This window comes from Rhinatrema bivittatum, chromosome 9, assembly GCF_901001135.1.
Source record: "Rhinatrema bivittatum chromosome 9, aRhiBiv1.1, whole genome shotgun sequence".
NCBI classification, from domain to species: domain Eukaryota; kingdom Metazoa; phylum Chordata; class Amphibia; order Gymnophiona; family Rhinatrematidae; genus Rhinatrema; species Rhinatrema bivittatum.
In genome coordinates, this window is record NC_042623.1 from 241,514,434 (window position 1) to 241,538,193 (window position 23,760).

The 23,760-nt window shown below is 47.4% G+C and overlaps 1 protein-coding gene across 1 annotated transcript in view; it reads right to left on the bottom strand.

Annotated features, from left to right (window-relative positions):
- Positions 1-23,760, bottom strand: part of USP13 (ubiquitin specific peptidase 13) — a 202,053-nt gene that overhangs the window by 44,283 nt on the left and 134,010 nt on the right. The window contains 4 exon segments of the mRNA XM_029615535.1: positions 4,267-4,389; positions 7,203-7,291; positions 11,498-11,672; positions 15,439-15,592. Coding sequence (XP_029471395.1) covers positions 4,267-4,389; positions 7,203-7,291; positions 11,498-11,672; positions 15,439-15,592 — 541 coding nt within the window.

Genomic DNA, 23,760 nt, shown 5'->3' on the forward strand with positions numbered 1-23,760 from the left:
TGGCCTAATATAGGCAGAAAAACATCGGTGTGGGGTTGTGCAAAGTCTAATGTTATGGGAAAGCTTGGTGGAAGAGCCAAGTTTTAAGTCTTTTTTTGAAAATAATGTGGCATTGCACTGATTTGAGTTCTGGCGGGAGCGTATTCCAGAGTTTAGGACCAGCTGTGGAGAATGCTCTTTTGCTTAACACTGATTTCATTGGTGGTATCTGTAGATTGTTTCGGTAGGCTTGTCTCACTGGTCTAGTAGAGGTGTGGAGTTGGAGAGGGAATTTGAGCTTGAGTGGGGTCAGATTGTGTAATGCTTTGTGTATTGATGAAAGCACTTTGAAGAGTATTCTGAAACTGACAGGTAGCCAGTGTAGGCTTTTCAAAATATCTACACAGCATTTATTACTTTAAACAAAAAATAAACAAATTTCCTCTCTTCATCTGAAGATCTTAAGGCAGTTCAATTTTTCTGGTCCTGGCAGTGTAGCCTAGAGATTAGACACGAGATCTGTAAAACTTGGAGAGATGGGTTCAAACCCATTGCTTACCCTTCACTCTAACCATTACACAAAATGTCATCTACCCACCCGGTCTTCAAACTTGAGACTGTACACACACGAGGAAAAGGCCTTTACAAACACCTGAAGTATCCTGTAAAACAATGTATGCACTAACAGTAAACATAATAGTGTTAAATCAAAGCCTTGATTTTTTTTTAAACTATTTTTGTATAATAAAATTTCCTGAAGCTTCGTTTGCGCATTGTGTGCACCTTTAGATTGTAAGCTCCATGGAGTAGGGACCATTCTTGTGTATATCTGAACAATGCTGCATACGTCTATTGCTGCTACAGAAATATGCTGTAGCAATAGTAAGAGTTGCGGTATTTTTCTTCTTTTTTAAACTTTCAATATCATAGGCACAAGTGACAAGACAAGATCTGCTCCAGGATAGAAGGCAAAGGTTTGGGAAAAGGTTGCCTCTAGGCTTGAACGCTGAGGTTTTTGTTCTTAACACAGCAGACCAAAATGTATGGTGTGTATATATAACTCCACAATATGAGGGAGATGCAAAAAAAGTAATAGTTCAAACAAGGAATAAAAAGTTAATCTTTTCCCAAGTTGTCATTTATTAGGTTTTCATTTTTCGGCTGCTCCAGAACTCAACATATTAGATTACAATTCTCAAACCGGTCCCCCGACACGGACCCATGTTTCACTCCAAGCTGCGTCGGGTGGGACTAGAAATAATTTTAAACACTGTAAATCAAAGCAAAAAATACAAATATGTGAATAACACTGGACCAAATAAAAGGGGGCTGTACTTTAAATAACGCTGAGACACATACCTTAATGCTGGTATTTTGTTGAACATAATTCGACTAAAGGAGAGCGGACAGAGCTGACTGTAGCGTCCATTTAAAGAGCCGGGTTTTGACACGAAACGCTACACCAATCAAGGAGCACAAACACAAAGCAAGTGAACCAATAAGAAAACAGTAAATCAATGAAAAAAATGAAGAAAAAAAACAAAATAAAATGAAACCATTCTATTTCATTGAGACCTTTAGGAGCTAAACAATCCAATTTGAAAATCCATTTTTGCTCCCTGCGTAATAAAGTTTCTGAAGAGTTGCCCCCACGTTCTGGTGGGGGAACAACATCAATAATCAAAAACTTAAGATCTGCTTCTGTATGAGATTGCTGGGACCAATGGGGCACCAAGGGAGCTGGTTCACGACCAGTCCGAATATTAGACCTGTGTTCAATGATCCGAGTACGAACTGAGCGAATAGTTTTACCCATGGGCACACTATCACATCCTCCTCGTGAAGCACAGCTGGTAGAAACATTTAAATGATACACACGATGTTCAAAGGTAGAGCTGGGTAGCCCGTCAGGGCATACGGAACAATGACCGCAGGGTAAGAAACCAGATGAGAGAGAGATTTGTATCCTTTAACTGGGAGTGAGCTAATAAATCTTTGAGGTTACGACCACGTCGAAAAGTGAACCTTAAAGGAAAATCAAAACATTTATGTAACACCAGAATGGGCCAATGGCGACTTATAATAGTTGTAGGATCCCGGGTGTGAGTGGTGAAAGGTAGAATACAATTAATGCACCCATCAGAGGAACGGGTTTGAGGAAAAAATAAAAGATCACGATTCACAAAAAGTGCTCGTTTAAAAGCCTTTTGCAGCGAGGGTACCCTCTCTTCCTAAACCAGGATATCATCTGCTTGATAAAATTATTTTCAATTCCAATCTGTCATTTACCAACAAATTAAAGGGACAGCCATGGGGGCCACTATGGTCCCCAGTTTGGCTTGTCTCTATGTTTCCAAGTTTGAGGAACTGTTTATTTACTCATCTACTTGGCTTCCATTCATTCACACATGGAGACATTACATTGACGATGTATTTATGATTTGGACTGGCACTGACATACAATTTTACATGTTTATTGAGTGGTTAAATTCATGTAATAAACATCTACAATTTAATTTTTGTATCAGTTCTCAACAAATTGCATTTTTGGATGTCACTATTACAATTGAGTCCGGTTCCTTTTCCACATCTATATTCCGTGGACCTACTGATAGAAATACTCTGTTAAAATATGACAGTCACCATCCTTCTCATTTAAGGAAGAACATTCCCATGGGGCAACTATTAAGGCTATGCCGGCTCTGCTCATCTAAAGCTGACTTTTTTTTTTATCAAGCTAAGCAGATGATATCCCGGTTTAGGGAGAGAGGGTATCCTCGCCGTTCCTCTGATGGGTGCATTAATTGTATTCTACCTTTCACCACTCACACCCGGGATCTTACAACTATTATAAGTCGCCATTGGCCCATTCTGGCGTTACATAAATGTTTTGATTTTCCTTTAAGGTTCACTTTTCGACGTGGTCGTAACCTCAAAGATTTATTAGCTCACTCCCAGTTAAAGGATACAAATCTCTCTCTGTCATCTGGTTTCTTACCCTGCGGTCATTGTTCCGTATGCCCTGACGGGCTACCCAGCTCTACCTTTGAACATCGTGTGTATCATTTAAATGTTTCTACCACCTGTGCTTCACGAGGAGGATGTGATAGTGTGCCCATGGGTAAAACTATTCGCTCAGTTCGTACTCGGATCATTGAACACAGGTCTAATATTCGGACTGGTCGTGAAACAGCTCTCTTGGTGCCCCATTGGTCCCAGCAATCTCATACAGAAGCAGATCTTAAGTTTTTGATTATTGATGTTGTTCCCCCACCAGAACGTGGGGGCAACTTTTCAGAAACTTTATTACGCAGGGAGCAAAAATGGATTTTCAAATTGGATTGTCTAGCTCCTAAAGGTCTCAATGAAATAGAATGGTTTCATTTTATTTTGTTTGTTTTTTTTCTTCATTTTTTTCATTGATTTACTGTTTTCTTATTGGTTCACTTGCTTTGTGTTTGTGCTCCTTGATTGGTGTAGCGTTTCGTGCCAAAACCCGGCTCTTTAAATGGACGCTACAGTCAGCTCTGTCCGCTCTCCTTTAGTCGAATTATGTTCAACAAAATACCAGCATTAAGGTATGTGTCTCAGCGTTATTTAAAGTACAGCCCCCTTTTATTTGGTCCAGTGTTATTCACATATTTGTATTTTTTGCTTTGATTTACAGTGTTTAAAATTATTTCTAGTCCCTCCCGACGCAGCTTGGAGTGAAACACGGGTCCGTGTCAGGGGACCGGTTTGAGAACTGTAATCTAATATGTTGAGTTCTGGAGCAGCCGAAAAATGAAAACCTAATAAATGACAACTTGGGAAAAGATTAACTTTATTCCTTGTTTGGACCATTACTTTTTTTTTTTGGCATCTCCCTCATATTGTGTGTTTAATAATTTTTTGGAGTGCATATCTCCTCTCCTTGTTTCATGTTGGATTATATCTGTAGTGTATATATACGTAACTCTACATAAAGTTACTCATAATGGATCTGAAGATAGAAAGGGAAAAAAAATACTGTGCGAAAAAAACAGGGGGATCTGCAGGTAAGGTTTATTCAGTTATCCTCTTCCCTTCTGCAATGTTTTCGTCTTGTGTCTTCACAAAGAGTGACATCCTATGAGGCTTGCATTATTAGTGGCTCACTCTTTGCTGCCCTACTCCAAAATACCCTGGATATTGAAAACGGGACACTGCAGCCCAAAGCTTCAGCCAACGTATCAGAGAGGTGGAAATTAAGGACTAACTTTCTGTCAGTGGGGCAGTAGAAGAAATCCTGGCAGCAGAAGGCGGTACCTTTAGGGTCATCAGGAACAACAATGGGTGGAGCAAGGTCTGGAAGTTCCTCCTCACCAGGCTGGAACCCTGCGGCCCGGAGGTGGCTGATGTCCAGCAGGTCTGGCATGTCCACAGATACATCTACAAAACAAGGAGGCGGCTCCGTCACTCAGGAAACCCAACAGATTGTATAACGTCAGAACTTAAAAAGCATGCAGCGCTGTGTTCTCAGACCAAGATACAGATCCAATCGCTTCACAGGCCAAGCACAGAGCCTACCATTGGAAAGACGCCCATCGCCTCGCAGACATAGGGGCTCAGTCCTACCACCTCTGCTTAGCAACCATGCACTGCTGAAGACCAACTTGCATACAAGTCGCAACTCAAACATGGAAGCATTCCAGTGCTAACAGACAAAGAGCAAAATTAACCGAGAAAGCAGGCCAGAGCCATTACAGAGAGCATTAAGGGGGCCATATTCAATGGCCTGCATTGTCTGCACAGCAGGCGGGTTAGTGTAGCTCATGCACAGTGTACCAGCTCTCAAAAGAAAAGCAAGCCACATCGCTCCCTTCGCAGGTACAAAGCCCGGAAACTGAGTGCCTGCTCTTTGTGCAGGTAGCTGAGAGGAGGCAGACACAGCATGCATATTTTTGGAAATCCCATGCACTTGAGCCATCTTCCCTCCACCCCCAAACCTAAACACGTCCACAGAAACGTATCCCATTATTGAGGCTGAGCAGCACATGCATGGTGGAAGCCACGGGTACTTTAAGATTTCCATCCAGGCCATTTCAGCCAGACTGAAGAAGATTTTCAAAGCTATCAAAGACCTGGACAGTCTGGGACCTCCCAAATCCTTCTGAGAGCATTCATGACCCTTGAGGGACTGGGTCTTGCACACCTAGTTTAGATCATCCCGAATCTGATCTGGTCCAGCAACACCAGCATCCCCTGGGAGCAGGTGGAGCAAAGAGTGCTTATAATACTCTGGAAATGCATGTCTTTGGGAAGGAGCTCATTAAGTTTGTCCGCTTGTATGATAAGACTTTTGGCATGGCTTGGTTTGGATGAAGCAGTGACATGCTGTAATCTTGTTTTGTAGATCACTATTTTATGCTTGTTGCTTCGATATATTTTAATAAAGATCTTCACAGACAGAAGGAGACCATTTAGACTTGTGTTAGAGGAGTTCTGCTGACTCATGGAGAAACAGTTCTGAGAACCAAATATTCAGTGCAAAGAAACCAACTGAGCTGCTTGGTGCAAGGCAGGAGGAGTGGAAGGGTGCATGGGACTGCCTCGTGTCAAAACTGATCTTCATTCGTGTTCCTAGCCTTTCCTGCACGTCGCTGGAGTGTTTTGAGTCTCTGCTAAAATCGCGATGAGCTGTGGCCCAGGACAGGGCATCTGCTGATAAGCAATTTAAATTTCTTTCATAGTGCTAGGGTACACATTGGGGGTTTTTTTGGATCATGGCAGGCAGAGGTCATCGGACCCTGTTGCTGGCAGCAGTGTGCAGAATTCTTTAGCAGCGCAATACGAAAGGATCTCCGAGCTTTGTAGGCTCTCTCCTGGTCTGAGCAGGCCTCTGCAGTTGTCCATTTTCAAAGCCTAAAGCCTCTTCCATGTCACAGTTACAGCAGCAAAACAGAGGGTAATGCTCGGAGCCACAGACAAAGTCCCGGGCAACTTGGCCTGAGTGGGAGCCCCCTTCCTCAGAGTGAAAGTCCACACATGGCTCACAATAAGTGTACTTTTAGCTCTCTTAAAAGGGGGCACAAAACAGAATGAAGACTTAAACATTTTCAAGAACGCACGCACTGTTTTACCCTGCTCGGCCACCCACACAGAGCAGGCACAAAGCGTGTGAATGCTTTTATCAAGGGCATCATTTTTGCCAGCTGACTTTCAGCGGGAAACTACCCACCATGGGTTTCTCTTCGACAACGAAAGCGCAAAGTCCATGCAGATGTATCCTCAAACTCTGCAACTCCATGAGCTGCTCCGAAGCGCCTCCTTACCGTCTCCATTGCACCCTCTTTCTGCGTGTGAAATGTACAAACGCCGCCTTCCGCTTTGACCCAGGGAACAGTTTTATTTGATTTCATTTGTGATCTACATTGGTCGGTAAAATTGCACAGTGTGGATTATAATATAAGTCAATAATACAAAGATAAGGAGCAAATCACACACTGGCCTGCAGGCTCTCCCAAGGCCCAGGGACAGCCTAAGGAGGCAGAAATACCCACTCAAGGCTTTCCAACCCCACCCCCGGGAGTGGGGTTGGAAAGCACGAACGGGACATCGGGAGGGCAGATTTATAAAAGGCCATTTCTGCACAGAAGTCCCTTGAAAATGACTCTCAGAGTAGTTTGCATTTGTTTAATGTTTGTGGTTGAATAAGTGTGTTTTTAAAAGTAAATGAAGACCGGGTTTAGGAATGCTAAAGATCTCTGTATATCCCATTATTTGGATATTTTAGTTTACATCTATTTATTTGGATATTTGTGTGTGTGAATTGATGGCTCAATTTTCTTTGTTATTGTAGATTTATGTTTCTTTTTTTGCATCTTTTTTGTGCTTTTCTATTGTAAACATGGGGGAGGGGACAGAAAAACATACAGAAGACCTTTCCAAAGCCAGCCGAGATCTCATCTCAGGAATCGGAAAGAGGATGAGGCTTCGTCATACGTCCAGGCCCTTTAGACCGCTGACAATTGCGACATCTCATTTTTGCTAAAAATGTCAGTCAGCAGCACGAGAAAGGAGTTCCCTATTTCCTGGGTCACCTCTTTTAGGAGAAAGGCTCTCACTGCTTTCATAAAATCACCTCTCTGCAATCTTCTCCACAAAGAAAGGGTCGAAGTGGAGCTGGGTTTGTGTCTTCCCGGCCCCCACATGCTTTATTATGCACCAAACGTTTTCAGCGGCAGAGCATGCAAGACACCTACCAAATTTCTTGGGTACCCAGTCGAGGCCAAACGTGAACTTCTTGATCTGCACCACCAAGTATTCAGGGAACGAGGCAAAGCGAGAGGTTCTGGGAAATACAAGCAGATCGTCAACGACAACGGGGCCAACAGCATTTCTGAACAAGCTCAACGGCGCTGGGGCAGAGTGAGGATTTGCGGCACGTTCACGACAACTGAGGTTTTCGAAACAGGCGGGGGGTGGGGGGGGGGGAGTGTGGACAATAAAAATAAATGCCCCCCCCCAATCAGAAAATGGCAATTTAAAGAGACTGTGCAGGCCTGGACTTCCCAGCCCCTGTTCTGTACTGTTGGAGATGTACTTACCTCTGCTAACACTACCTCCTGGAAACTACCCAAAAGGAGCTGCCACTTTCTGGAGTGTCCATCAAGCGGATGTCTCTTCATCTTTCATGATTCAGCCTGTCCTGAAGAGACGGAGCCAGTATGCGACCCACTGCGTCAGCAGAGGATGCGTCAACGCAATGAAGTGCAGACTTTGGGTCCGGTAGTTCTCCTTTTGTACTTCCAGCTCAATTGGACCCTGGGCTGGGATCAGACGCCCTGGAGCCTTCGTACGCAACAACCCAGGGAGCCTTCCCCACTACGTTACGTCTCCTCTCAATGCGCTGACAAGTCCAGTAACTGCAGCCACAGCCCCCCGGGAACCCGAAATCCGGCCACTGGGGGGTTGCCACAATGTGCTGACCGTGAGCTCCCTTTCCAGCCCCGGCCAACCTAGGAAGCGAAGACTTGAATGGGAAACAGGACCCAAATCCCTCAGGCGGCAGAATGCAGCTGGGCCGGTTCCTTCAATGCGCAGTTTTTACTTTTTCACAAAAAAACCCCAAAACTTTTAGAACATCTGTGAACTTTTGTAAATAATTTAAGTGTGTGTTGATAATTCTTGAATATAAACACCGTACAGTTTCTTTATATGTTCCATCCTCTTTATCAGGTATCCAGAAAAATAAAAACAAACTTGAGTGCCTCATTTTCATCCCACTTGGCTGGATGAACACAGTTTCAGTGGTAACCTAACATCTTGACTATTTGCTCCCGGCTGCCACTGGAGAGGAGCCTTCGGGCAGGTGACGGCGGCGTGCTCGTGCTTCCTTGCACTGCGGAGTGGGGCCGAACAGGAAACCGCCGAGGGACCAGCTTCCGGCACTGGGAGGGAAGGCAGCTCTCGGACCCCGGTGCATCGTCCCAAGCACAGTGATCCCAGTACGAACACGCAGGCATGAGCAAGGTGGGGCGTGGCACCTACGTTATTGAACAACAATGTCCTTGTGTGGGGTTTTTTTATCCCTAGCATAACACTTTATGAAGACGTCTTATCTTTTTTTTGCAAAACCAGAAAAAAGTAGGGCTTGGGTAAATTGGTGGAACAGATGATCCATTTTGGGGTTTTTTTTTGCTTCTTTTCTTAAGTTCCTTTGCCAGGAAAAGCATGCGACTGGCCGGGCCGTACCTGCTGTGGCCTGCCAAACCGAACACTAGGAAACCGGCCTGCAGACCGCACCATCTAAAAACCCAGAAGGCTCGAGAATCCAGGGATGCAGTCAGGCTGAAAGCCAACTCTACCCGTGTGCCCCCTTTCCCGTCTTCCAAGAAAAGCAGGACTGGAATCACAGTCAAGGTCGCCTGGAGGGCCCTAGCCTGAAAGCAGCTCCTCCAACTCTGCTCCCATGAGAAAAGTCACGTGAAAAAGGGACCACCCCTCCCCTGAGGTGGTTCACTTTTAGCACTCTGTGTCTTTCCCCTTCATGTCCTCCCCCCCGCCTCACCCAGTGTGACAAGCCCAGGACACGACACATGGCCTTCAGCGCCTCTGCCCCCTCTAAAGGTGGTCAGCACCTCACAGGGAAAGCAGACAGGTAACACGCCTCTCCCCTCTGAGCTTATTTCTCCTGCCATTACTCCGAAAGCCTGCACCACTGCCTGCCTTGACGCTGCTTGTGGAGAATGCAACACTTTCCTTGCGTGACCCCAGCCCCGTGTGCCGGTCTAGCATGGGCGAGGCCATAAAGTTATTTGGACTCTTTGGGGCAGGAACCCCGACTCGCTCTTGTACCGCGCCTTGACTTCCCAAGGTGTAGGTTCGTTGGGCTGGGGGGGGGAAGAAAGGAGTCCTCTCGGCTCCCGATGTGACAGGGATGGATCCTTTGCACATTCCCTTGTGTCTCTCCCATGGGGAGGGTACTGGTCCCTGTTGTGCAGGCAGTGAGCACAGAAATAAATACTCTGGAGCCATTTGGTTAAGTGTCCAAAAGAAAAGGCTTTACTGTTAAACACGGACGGTGAATGTCACAACTCAAACTGCAGCCCCACAGAAATCCCTCTATCTGTGCAGGACTCACTTATATCAGGGTAAGGGGAGACTTCCATTCTCCTGGTTTAATTAAGTGGAAGTTCCCCGATGGGCAGGATCTTTAGGATGATCAAACCCCCTTCCAAGCTGATAAAAATAGCAAAGTATGTGGCAGAGAGAGTAAATCCTCTCTCTCTCCCCAGGGGGAGGCAGCCCCAGTGATGTTATTTTTCCTTTACTCGTGGTTCGCAGACCTTCAGGATCTCCCTGATATTACACAGTCTCTTTAGTACTCTCCCTGGATCCCTGACGTGAGGGACCTTCTTGGAAACAAGCAGTTCTCTTGCTTCTAACAGGAGAGAAGGAGCAGCCAAAAAAAACCCTCCTCCTTGTTCTCCTAACAAAAAGGTTCTTTCCCCAAACTGGAACAAAAACTAACAGCGGAGTCCCCTCCTCACAGCAGGTCACCACCACGTCCGGCGCGTTATCTTCCCTGTCCCTGGGCGGCTCACACGCAGGGTTCTCCAATCCCCAAAACAGTGTCCAGTGAGCTCCTAAATAAAATGATCAAAAATCCCTTAACATTAGACCCAGAGGGAACTCAGCTGGAAGAGGAAATCCCTCCAGACCCTGGTCAGGAACAGCAAGCTGGGCTAGCCTGCCTTTACTGACTGGGCCTGGAAAATAAAAGAGATAAACTCTCTCTAGCTCCTTACTCTCTGACAACCTAAAGGCCTGCTCCCTGAGCTCAGTGTGGCGAGCTCCCAGACAGACTCACAGGGGGGAGGGCCACGCCAGGCTCCTCAAAAGGGAGGAGCTGTATTTGAATGGAACCTCCCTCTACTCTAACCTAATCTCTCTCTAATCGTCAATGGGGCCGATGCAACAAACGAGCACGGAAAGCAGGAGCTCAGTGTTGAGCGCCCGCTTTCCTAACGCGTGCCCAGACACCTCTCCTGAGTGAGCGATGCACTATATAATAAACGAGGGGTTGCGCTGCCAAGGAGGCGCTAGGGAACTAACGTGCGCCCCTAGCTGCTCCTTGCCAGTGGGTGCCCAGGAGAGGTGGCTGTCAGCGGGTTAGGAAAACAGATGCTCAATTTTACGAATGCCTGTTTTCCTAACCGGGGTACAGCCACTGGTTAGGAAAATGAATGCTCGTTAATTGAGCGTCTGTTTCCCTAACCTGACCGCCGGCCCTTTTTTTTTTTTTTTTTTAACCTTTTGGTTCCTCTGACTTAATATCGCCACAATATTAAGTCTGAGGATGTACAGAAAAGCAGTATTTTCTGCACATTTTTTTGGGCAGCTCAGAAAATAACGCCTGCTCTGGGTAAATGTGAATCAGTTATTTACTCTTTCGGATAATAGAAGGACTAGGGGGCACTCCATGAAGTTAGCAAGTAGCACATTTAAGACTTTTTCACTCAACCCACAATTAAACTCTGGAATTTGTTGCCAGGGGATGTGGTTAGTGCAGTTAGTGTAGCTGGGTTTAAGAAAGGATTGGATACATTCTTGGAGGAAAAATCCATTACCTGCTATTAATCAAGTTGACTTAGAAAACAGCCACTGCTATTACTAGCATCAGTAGCATGGGATAGACTTAGTTTTTGGGAACTTTCCAGGTTCTTATAGCCTGGATTGACCCTTGGTCTGACCTAGTATGGCATGTTCTTATGCATTTGCATGTGAATAGCGCTATTAGTTTCGCAGAGGTGTGGACGCACGTTTTGGGCATGCTAATCCCTTTATAGCCTAAGGGACATGGACATGTGTCCAGCCATGGGTAAACATTGCGCTCGACTGAGCGCACTGTTTTGCATCGGCCCCCATTGTCACTAAGCACTAGGGCACTCTGGTAACCTGTGGAGTACCTGGGTTAACACCTGTATACATGGAGCAAGCAAATGGTGAAAGCAGGCAAAAAAAAAAAAAAAAGTAAACAAACTGCTGAGCTTACTTTATGCCAGCAGACTTGGCCTGCAGAGCGCTGCTCCAGAAGTCGTCGACGTTGCTTGGCTCAGTAAAGGCCTGCAGACAGGCCCTGAAGGGCACCCTGGCACGCACCAGCTCCGGCGGAGGCCTCCTCAATGTCTCTGCTTCTTTTTTCTTCTGCTCATATGCAATCACTTCATCTGATGAAAAGCACAGGGCAGCAAATGAATGGCTGACAGCATCTTACACAGAAGCTCTCTCTCTCTGTCTGGCAATGCAGCACTGATTCCCACCAAGTAATCAGCGTTTAAGAAGCGGCAGCAGTAAAGCCTCAGATGCAGTGGCTCCCAAACCTGTCCTGAGGGACCTCCAGCCAGTTGGGTTTTCAGGATACCCACAATGAATATGCATACAATGGAGGCAGTGCATGCAAATCTCTCTCATGCATATTAATTGCTGATATCCTGAAAACCCAACCTGCTGGGAGTCCCCCAAAATAGACAAGAACGACTGCCTTAGAGACATCTAAATATTACCCAGTCTATTTCCTGACTCCAGTGCCTCTCTGTTGGGTCTTATTTCAAAGTTCCTTTTTGCTCCAATATTCCTTACATTTTCATCCCTGCAGCAGTTCATGCTATATGTATTTCGGATTTACTTGCATCCATGTGAAACCTGCAGGAGCCTCCGAGGAGGATCAGCATACTTCCCCCCCCCCCCCCCCTTCGGGGAAGGCCAGTCCAGTCCTGTTCTCCCTTCATTGCATGCAGGAAGCGCTGGTTCTGCTTATACTAAAAAAAAAAAAAAAAAAGCAAGAGCTTGCCTGCCCTGAAGAAAAACCAAAAGGAACCAGCTGGCAGCCCCAGATACAGCAGTGGCCTGATTTACTTACATTGAGAAAGCTGGGCTGTTGCTTTACAACACTGGGTCTCGGTCTACAGAGTGCAAAGAAATCAAACTAAAGGGGTGCAAAATTTAGCAAGAACCCGTCGCAATGAGGAACGTCACATTTTTTACAACAGGCCTCCACAGGTGCCAATTACCTCGGTACTTTTACTGCACTGATTTGTGGCTAACTTTCAAAGAGAAGCTGCCCAGGTAGCATAGAGGACACACCTAAAAATATCCAGGGACTTTGTGCCTCAAGCAGCTGTTTCCAGAGCATGCATGCTACGTATATGCGACGTTTTCTTCTTTATAGTCCCAGCTAAAAGGTGCATGCATAACCCTTTTACCCAGGTGGAGGGAGGACAACTTTCAGCTAGGCCAGTGGCTTTGAAAATCGTGATCAAGACCTGAAAATGATTCCAGTTTCTTTTATGTCAGTCCAACGCCATGAAGGCAGCTGCGAAGTCTCCCTTGTGCCCTGACACAGCTGGAAGGGTTCACGGCCTGTTGCACTTACACTGTCAGGGGGTGAAGGGATGGGATGGAGGGCAGGGGGAGAAGGTCCACAGTAAACAAACATTTAACCAAAGAAACAAAAGCTGCGGACAACCATAGCAAGTCAAACAGCCGCCAGAGGAGCAGGTGAACCAACAGACTTCTATGCAAAACACCGACTGCAGACAGTGGAGCCCGGGAAACCTCCAGATCAGCCATGGCTGATTCACCTGCCACCAGAGGCTCGGCGCATGAAGCCAAAACAAAAAAAAAAAAAAAAAAAAGGGGGGGCCGTCACTTCAAAATCTCTCTCATGGAAAGATCCTGGAGCCCAGGCACTGCCCCACCACCTCGGCTTCCTTCATCCTGGGGAGGATGATTCCCGGATGCGACCTTGCTGCATTTACAATGGAATTACTGCAAGTGGGTAGCTCTTTAACCAGTTTAGGGAGACCATCAGCTGCAAAGTTAGGGGCCTAAATTTGGCTGGAAATGTGGGCATGTTTTGAAAAGTGACCTGCAGGATGTTATAATTAGAAGAGAAGGCTTCAAGATCCTGCTTGCTAAGCTGCAGCCACTTGCCTACACAGCCAGGGTCATTTTTTTTTTTTTTTTTATAATTCTTCATTTATTCAATTTTTCAATTTTTACAAAGCAGAAAAGCCTGTTAACTCACACCGCATTCAAATTAAGGCAAACATTACAAAGATAAAAAAGGAAAGAAAACATTTTTTTTTTACAGATTTTTACCACTGCACTTCACAATCTACAAACTTTTTCTGTTAGTAAGGTCATAAGGTAATATGGAGATCCAAGACTTTATTAGGACAAAAACATTTTTAGAAAAATTCTTTAGAAAGAAATAGGGAGTAAAAACTCATCCTTCTTATATCACCTGTCAGTTAGGTAGTACTAGCCTCCGCTATGCGATTATCCAAACTCCTTAACTGAGCTGGTTCAAAGAAAATATTTTTGTTGTTTTCTAACTTTAATATACATTTAAATGGATATCTGATATTAAATTGAACACCCATTTATCTAACTTCTTGACTCATGCCCAAGAAAAGTTTCCTCCGAATCTGTGTCACTCTTGTCAAGTCTGGATATATCCAGACTTTTTGACCAAAATATAGCTTGTTCCTATTCCGTAGAAATACTCTTAATATCGTATCTCTATCTGTGGGGAACAGAAAAGAAACTAGTAACGTTCCACAGAACTCTATTTGCTCTTCCAATGAAGTTTCCAGGAAAGCAGTGAGCTCAATTCCCGCATCTTGAGCTTGCTCTGGTGGAGGTAATTCACTCATATTTCTTGGTGAAGCAGCAAAAAATATTTTGAAGACTGGTGGTATTGCTTCTATAGGCACTGAAAAAATTTCAACTAGATATTTTTTAAATTGATCCCTTATCGGAACCAATTTAATAGAAGGAAAATTTAGAACCCTGAGGTTCAAAGGACCTTGATTTGTTCTCCAAGTTTTCAATTTTTTTTGCAGCAATATCTTCACCTTGAATCAATTTTGTTTGTACTTCCTTAATGGAAGTTATTTGCTTAGTCATGTCCCATCTTATTCTCTTGAACTTTTATCAGGGGTTCCATAATCTGAACCGAATTCTGTGCATCATTCACCACAGTGACTAAAGAAGAAACAGATTTTTCTAATGCAACAAGAACCTTCCATAGAGAGTCCAGAGTAATCACACCTGGTCTCGGTAACTTTGGCATAGGAAGGTCTTGTCTTACCCCACTTTGCCGGAAGACCTCTTCTATCTGCGAGGATTCGTCTGCCGTGTCCTCTCTCCTCTCCTGCTTGTTGAACACTCCGCTCGAGCCCGGCACAATCTTTCCTGCCTCTCCAGCAGTCGCAGCCTCCATGCTGCCTGCTAAGGCTCCCGCAGGTGCAGGTAACGTAACCGCCGCCATACCTCAGATACCAGCCTCCAACATCGAGCCCCTTTCGGCCAACAATTGCCGCGGCTTTCGATTCTGGTCCGGAAGTTTGCTTTGGTACGGAGGGGAGGGCATCTCAGGTGCTCCTGGGCTTAGCGAAGCTTGTTCGTCCATGAGGGCCTGGCCATGTTCTATAGCCGGCTCCTCCGCGGACTCTCTTCCCGGTGTAGAACGCTTGTCAGCATGAAGAACCCCTCAATTGTAGGTTGGGAAGGGATAGGTACGGTAGGTGTAGAGGTATTCAATCACACCCTGCCCCTTCCTCTTCGTATGAGGCATGATTTGAGGTAAAGTAGTCAGACTGGGGAGCTCAAACGCCGACCTCTCCCTACGACGCCATCTTGGGATCTCCAGCCAGGGTCACTATTTATCAGCATCCTTCATCGTTTGTGCAGCACTGCCACATGTAGTCAGCACTGTCCAGACACACATGAGAGTCATTCTGGAGGTGACTCTAAGCTGCCAAGCAGAAAGGTGTGCGACAGCATTTGTGCATTGAAGAATTCTTCAAAGAGGAAACATATTTCTGGAGTGATTCCATTTTCTCAAGACTGCAAAGGGACAACTTTTCTCTCACCTCAGATTATGCCTGCTGAGATCCTTTTGGAAAAACCCACCTGCTCCGCTCTTACCTTTGTTGGTCATGGCCTCCATGGCCACCGGCAGCTGCATGAGATAGTCTACTCTCTCCGTGTAGCGCACCTTCCTGGACTGACAGCACTGAATCCGCTCTTCCACAAGAAACCGGAAGACGTCACTGGGGTTCTCAAAACCGATATTGTTTCTCTGCGATGGACGGAGAGGGAGAGTCAGGGGGATTTCCAAGAGGAATTAAGCACACCCTCTCCCCCACCAAAAACATGGGCTTTTCTAAGCAGAGGAAGACTGAACCAAAAAGAATACAGATTACAGTATGCTATAATAAAAATGTTTCTTTTGTGGATTTACCATTTACAATAAGACTGTTTTTCTTATTTAGCTTCCTCCTGCGCAGAAAACAGACAGGTACTTTGGGGAATGACCAATACCAGTTACCTGCCCTTTCCTCAGGTTGAAGATTGAACTTACACAGATAAGGGCAATGTAATTAACAAAACAGTGTCACTGTTTTTACAGTGCTTTGTGTCCAAAAGGTCCCAGTGTGCTTTATAAACAATTGCACAATTAATACAGTTACTGTATTACTGCATTCATGGTATATAAAGACTTTTTTTTTTTAAAGAATGAGAAATTACTACTTACCTGATAATTTCCTTTTCTCTAGTGAAGACAGGTTACTCCACGATCAGTGGGTTATGCACCTCTACCAGCAGATGAAGACTGAGCAGAGCTGATGTCATGGTATATATACCCTGCACTGACATCAGCCCGTCAGTATTCTCTGCAAAAGCCAACTGTGGACAACTAACACCACTTGATTATAACTTATCAGACAACTACTCAAGTACTCAGTCAATAGGAAACACTGAGCTCAGACAAAGAGGAAAACATCACTAATCTAGGGACTAAACAGACACCAGTTATTCCCAGACACGCAGCCACTCAGGACCACCACAGAACTCAAACCGGCAGCCAAGGGCGGGAAGGTGGATTAACCTGTCTTCACTAGAGAAAAGGAAATTATCAGGTAAGTAGTAATTTCTCAGCATTCCTTAGACTCTATCAAAGAGGCTGTTGCCTTGGATAGAGTCTAAGGACTCACGCTTCAGACCTAGCAGGCAACGGCTCAACATCCACCGATAAAACATCGCCAGAGGACCATTTCCCTGATGAAAGGTCCTGGAACGGACCTGAAACATGGCTACGTCGGTGACCCTTCAAACCATCAGATAAGTCGGGGTGTTGAATGAGCTTATTTTTCAAGCCACCAGAGACTGCCTATCATGCCTATCTAGGTTGTTTTATAAGCGTTTCAATAGTTCCACCTATACCCTTCGTTGGGATCATTTAAAAGGCTGTTGGAAGTGTCAATTTGAAACAGTTCATTGCGGGAGTGATTTCATTCACCTTTATTAGTAATACAAATATTTTATATAGACACAAAAAAGTTTTTTTTGAAACAATTTTCACTCAATGTTTTCACATGTTGATAGTACACACTGGATGGAGGAGGTCCGTTTATGATTATATTTCACAACCATATTACCCCGGTGGGGATTTATGACAATTGTATATGAAACGTTCCTCTCCTTCCATAAAAATTTTTCTGGTAATACTTATTAATATTTGCGAACCATATTACTCTTTTTTGAGATTTGAAATTCAACAGAGCGAAGGGATAAATTTATTGTGAAGGATTTTGTGGTTTTTCATATATGTGAGATGGGACATTCCATGTGTGTACTCCCACAAGGCACTAGGATCCTATGAACACTAACCCCAGATGCCCAAAATTTGGATGCACAATTTGCGCAGTCTAAATGGATGCCCAACCTTAATGTGCAGGCGTGGACTGTCACTTTTTTGCCACAGACTTGTGCAGAAGGCACGCAAACGCAGCCACAGCCTACCACGCAGCATCTCAGAGAAGCCTGAGAGCGGGGCCTAGCCAAAAGACTGCTCAATCACCAAAACAGACGAGACTCCACAATCCCTTCACAGAGGTGAAAATGAACATTGGATCAGCGTGCCGAGGCTTGGAGATCAGACCAGAAGAGGGGGGAGAGGAATCCTAAAATTCTCTCTTATGTATTTATTTATTTACATCCCCCCTTACCTGAAACCAGCCTGTCCTGGCCAAGTACAGAGTCTGTCTCCAGCTTTAGCGGCGAGGGCTTCCTGCACCATGCTTGGCTTCCCGCACCTGCCAGACTCAGCTGATCCTCTCCTGGCAGCTAAGTCCATGCTGGAAAACCAGCTACCAGACAGACACTCAACTGAGGGAGGGATCATCAGATATCACCTCAGCAGAACTCAGAGGGAGGGCCTAAAAGGTTATCACCTCAGGAAAAGTGATGTGCAATTACTCTCCTCTTTTTTTTTTTTTTTTTTTTAAACAAGCAATCCCCAGTAGAGATGTACATCCACTAATCTGCTGGAGATGGAGAATACTGGTGGGCAGATGTCAGTGCTGGGGTATATATACCATGACGTCAGCTTTGTTCCGTTTCAATCTGCTGGCAGAGATGCATAACCCACTGGTCGTGGATTAACCTGTCTGAATGCTGAGAAAAGTTCTGTTTACAACCACATGTTCATCTGGTCTGATGGACATTCCTACAGGGGAAACCAGGGCATTGTAAACTTTTGCAGTATGTGAAGGCAGATTAAGCGATAGCCTCCTTAATCCAGCACAAAATAGTCACCTTCGAAGCCTCGTCACCCTACTTAGGACCCCCAAACAAGACAAACAGATGGTCCGAACGCCGGAAGTCATTAGTAACCTCCAAATAGCGCAAAAGAATGCGACGCACATCCAAAAGATGAAGTTCCCTCTCCTGAGGAGAATCCCTGAACCAGTTCGGAAATGCTGGCAGATCCACCGCCTGATTGACATGAAAAGCAGAGACCACCTTGGGCATGAAGGAAAGAACAGTGCACAGCAAAACTCTTTCGTAAATCCTAAGGGATCTCGACACAACAAAGCCTGTAACTCTGAAATGCATCGAGCAGAACAAATGGCTACGAGGAAAACTGTCTTCAAGGTCAAATCCTTAATGGGAGCCCTCCATAAAGGCTCAAAGGGAGCTCTGCAAAACACCCGAAGCATCAGGTTCAAACTCCAGTCCGGACATAACGGGTGTACGGGAGAACGTAAATGCTTTGAGAAAATGCGAAATGTCTGGATGCACTGCCAGCGACCAACCGTGAACTGTGCCCCTTAAGGCACCTAAGGCAGCCACCTGAACCCTAAGAGAGTTGAAAGCTAAACCCTTGGCAACCCTTATTGCAGGAAGTTCGACACCTGGGGAATCTCCATTGACAAAGGATCCAAAGAGCGCTGGCAGCACCATGCCTCAAATAACTTCCAGACCCTAACATAGGCCATAGAAGTAGAAGACAGATGCGCCTGAAGAAGAGTGGAAATGACCTGCTCTGAATATCCCCTCTCAAAAGAAAGGCCGCGAGAGAGAAGTGATTCTCCCGATCCGAAAATATGGGCCCCTGACGGAGTAGATGTGGAAAATGTGCCAGCTGTAGAGGACCTTCCAAGGCTAATCGCACCGTGTCCACGAACCACGGGCGACGCAGCCACTCCTGAGTCACCAACACTACACTGCCTGGATGCCACTCTATGCGCCATAGAGGCCGACCGATGAGAGGCCAGGGAGGAAAGAGAGAAGAATGCCCGTGAGCCACGGACATACCAGATGGTCCAGTCCTACCGAGCCTATTTCTCGACAACGGCTGACGAAGCGCTCCATCTTTGCATTGGCTCAAGTTGCCATCAGATCCAACTGAGGCATGTCCCACCTGGCGCAAATGAGGTTCCATGCTTCGGGAGCTAACTCCCACTCTCCCGGATTGAGCTGTTGCCTGCTGAGGAAGTCCGTTTGTACATTTTCCACACCTGCGACATGAGACAAGGCGATTCCTTTGAGATGGCACTCCATCCAAGCGAACAACAGCCTCGCCTCCAATGCCACCGCGAGACTCCGTGTCCCGCCTTGCCGGTTGATGTAATCTACCATCGTCGCGTTCTCTGAACACTCAAACCATTGTGTTCTTGACCTGAGGAAGAAATGCTTGGAGGGCCAGCCCTCGTCTTAAGGCGGTTGATGGATCAGGATTTCTCCATTGGAGACCAAAGCCCTTTGTTGAGGCAGACTGCACCCCATCCGGATAGAGTGGCATCCGTGGAGATAGACCCTCCAAATTGGGTGGTTAAGTCTACTCCCTGTTCCAGGGTGCTGCGTGAAAGCCACCATGATAGACTGACTCTGGACTCTAGAAGGAGAGATGACGACACCGGACACCACCACGATAACAGCGAACAGTGCATCGGACGCAAATGAGCAAACGCCCATGGGACCAAATCCAAGGTGGAGGCCATGGATCCCAGAACCTGAAAGTGATGTCAGTCAGATTCTTCCTCTGAAGCAGGGCTTGGACCTGATCCTGCAACTTTGTTACACGGTCCACTGCCAGAGAAACCTTGCCTTGGAAAGTGTCGAATAGAGCTCCCAAGTAGACCAATGACTGCGTGGGCTCCAAATGACTCTTCTGGACATTTATGACCCAGCCGAGCGACTGCAAGGTGAGCAACACCCTCTGAACCGATCTTACGCAGTCCTCCTGAGACTTCACTCAGATTAGCCAGTCGTCAAGATATGGGTGAACAAGGACTCCCTCCTTGCACAGAACGCCGCCACGACCACCATGACCTTGGTGAAAGTACGTGAAGCCGTCGCCAGGCCAAAAGGAAGAGCTTGAAACTGGAAAAACTGGCCCATCACCTTGAAGCAGAGGAACCGCTGGTGAATCCAGCAAATCAGGATGTGGAGATATGCCTCAGTGAGGTCTAATGATGCAAGATACTCTCCTCTGCGTACTGTGGCCACCACAGTTCTCAACGTCTCCATGCGAAAACGGGGAACTCGCAAACACCTGTTCACCTTCTGCAAATCCAGAATGGGACGAAAGGTACCCTCTTTTTTTTTTGGGAACCACAAAGTAGACCGAATATAGTCCCTTGCCCTGTTCCACCAGAGGAACTGGAACAATGGTCAGGAGATCAAGCAGCCATTGTAGCGTCCCCTATACTGCCTCGCGGTTGACGTTATAAGGCCTCCCGCACCAGATGCGAAAACTCGAGACAATCTGCCTCAGACAGCTTCTACAACGGAATGGGTGCCCCTGGCTTCATTGGGTAGGTTTTCCACGACCAGCACCTGGCCCGTGGACTCTTTGCCTGGGCACCGACCTTAACGAAAGGACTGCTGACGTCCCGAGCCCGGCTTGGACCCTGAAGGAGCTGAAGACCTACCAGGGCGAAATCTGCGAGAATCCCGAAAACGAGCCCGCGGGGGGGAAAACCTTCCCTGAAGGTTTCCTATCCTCTGGCAATCTGTTGCCCTTGGACTCCCCCAGCAATTTCACCAACTCGTCGAGATCCTCCCCGAAGAGAAGCTTGCCCTTAAAGGGGAGGTTACAAAGTTGAGACTGGGAGATAAGTCTGCTGACCAATTACGCAACCAGAGCAGTCTACGAGCCGTAACCACAGACACCATACTACATCACGAGGACCTAATCAAGTCATACAATGCGTCCGCGACAAAGGCAACTCCTGCCTTCAAATGCGCAGCTTGCAAGGCCGCCCCCCCGTCGGGACTGGGGGTTGCAGCCGCCTCCTGAACCCAGCAAAGACAGGCTCTCTGCATGAGGTGGGCGCAATTCACCGCCCTGAGACTCGACGCTGAGACCTCAAAGACTTGCTTCAGATGAATCTCCAGTTTGCGGTCCTGAATGTCCTTCAGCATAGCGGCCCCGGCCACAGGAATGGTGGTCTTCTTGGTCACGGCAGACACCACCGCGTCCATCTTCGGTATCTTTAGAAAATGGAAAACATCCTGCGATAGCGGGTAAAGTTTCACCATGGCTCTTCCCACTTTTAAACCCACATCTGGCGAGTCCCACTCCTGGGTCACTAGCTTATGGACCTTCATAGGTAATGGGAAGGAAGTCGGACCCCAAATCCCATCCAGGACCGGTTGACACCTTTACTGTCTGATTCCCCCTGTGAAACTGATCTCCAGGACCTCCAAGCTCTGGGGAATGAGAGGTCGAAGCTCCTCTCGCTTAAACAAGCGCACTATGCTGAGATAGTCTTCAGAGGATGGGAGGTCATCTTGTCCGGGTTGTCCTGTATCAGATCACCCATATCCTGGGTGAGTCCCGGATCCTGATCCGCCCCAGAGTCTGAGGGATCCCCGAGTGGGGCCAGCAATCTATCCACATCTTGAGCCCCTTGGTGAGCCCCTGCAGGGTGATGGCAGTCCGGGGACCCCGTGGGTATCCGCTTTGGTGGAGGTTCTGCCAAAAGGTCCGGCTGCACTGCTCTCTTCAGGATCTCCTGCTTCCTGGCCAGGAACACCTGATGCAGCAGGAGCACAAACTCAGGGCAAAATTCCCCTGAATCAACACCACCCCCTGAAGGAGGGTCCGGGGGCCCAGGTTCATCCCCAAAAGCTGGAATTTAGTCCACCGGAGAAAGAATGGGAGGGGGCCTCTTCCTCCCCTCGGCAGCTGCCACGAGCCACCCTCCCCCGCCAAGGAGGACCAGAGCCCTTGCCTGCTTGCTGCTCCCCCTGAGGAAGTTCCCTCTTGCCCTGAACAGGCAGAACACTGGAACTAGCATTTATGGCCTGCCCTGATGCCCCACATGCACAGCAGGTTCCCAATTTAGGCTGGGGTGCCATTGAGAAAAACTAGCAGCAATGTGGTCGGCCAGTAAGAAAACCTTTGCGCGACTGCAGGAGCTAAAAATAGAAAGACTCCCCACTGGCGCGAAATTGCTGTGAGGAGAGCTGCCAGTGTGAAAATAAAAAGAGGCTTCACACGTGCAAAGGCCTACCCCCCCCCCCCCCCCGCTGACGTACTTGGAGCCCCGGGCAGTCGTGAGGACCTGCAGGGTTAAGCTCACCACTCCAGCTGGCCTGCCGACGAAACGGCACAGCCCGACCCCCAAATGAACTCCTCCTACCTTGAAAGGCTTCTTCCTTGCTTTCTTTCTGATTTTTTTTTTTGAAGAAAACTTTTACCCTGACAAGAGTTGGAGTCTGAGGGAAGGAGTGAGAGGAGCCTCCTCAGTGCTCGAGGAAACCAGGAGCCCCTGGATATCGAGACACTGGCACCGATGTGGGCGAGACATAGGCAGGGGTATCCAGCCCCCTGGATACCCAGCTTCAACTGAGGGATGGCCCACGAAGGTGCCTAACACCTCAGGAAGCTACATTACTAACTACAAACTAGCCCAGGGGTCGGGAACCCATGGCTCGCGAGCCAGATATGGCTCTTTTGAGGGCTGCATCTGGCTCGCAGACAAGTGTCGCCATACTTCGCGGTTCCCCGCTGACCCAGCTGCTCCCCGGTCCTCCGCCGCCCGGGCTTAAAATGCTGTCAGCCCGGGCAGAACGCGGCAGGACAGCTGGAGTCAGCGGCACCGGCGTGCTCTCTTCTCCTCCCCCCCCCCGCGGCCCGGAAGAGGAAGTGGAGAGCATCGGGTGCCTGCGCGGGAAGAAGAGACCACACTAGCGTGGTCTCTTCTTCCGCGCAGGCACCCGATGCTCACCACTTCCTCTTCCGGGCCGCGGGGGGGGGGGGAGGAGAAGAGAGCACGCCGACTGGAGTCATCCGGGTGCCTGCGCGGGAGTCATCGGGTGTCAGCCGGGTGCCAGCGCTGGAGTCATCGCGCAGGCACCCGATGCTCTCCACTTCCTCTTCCGGGCCGCGGGAAGAAGAGAGCACGCCGGTGCTCTCTTCTTCCCGCGGCCCGGAAGAGGAAGTGGAGAGCATCGGGTGCCTGCGCGGGAAGAAGACTGCAGCGCGGCTCGGAGGAAAATGAAAATCTTCAACCGCGGCCGATGGGACTCCGCCTTCGCCTCCGCGAGGGCTGAAAATGAAGGAGGTTAGCGTTGGGAGGTGGCTGCTGCTGCCGCGAGTTCCCGGGGGGGGGGGGGGGGAGAGTGAATGAGCGAGCAAGCATGTGTGTTTGAGATCCTGTGTGTGTGAGTGAGAGATTGCATGTATGTGAATGATTGATTGAGAGCCTGTATATGTGAAAGAGAGTATGTCTGTGATTGAGATCCTGCCTGTGAGAGAGAGAGCATGAATGTAAGTTTACCATTGGGAACCTGTATGTGTAAGTTTGTAATTGAAAACCTGTTTGTTTGAAAGAGTATGTGTGTATGATTGAGATCCTTTGTGTGTGAGAGAGATCATGTGTATGTATGATTAAGAGCCTGTGTGTATAAGTAAGAGAGAGATCATGTGTGTCTGTGTCTGATTGACAGCTG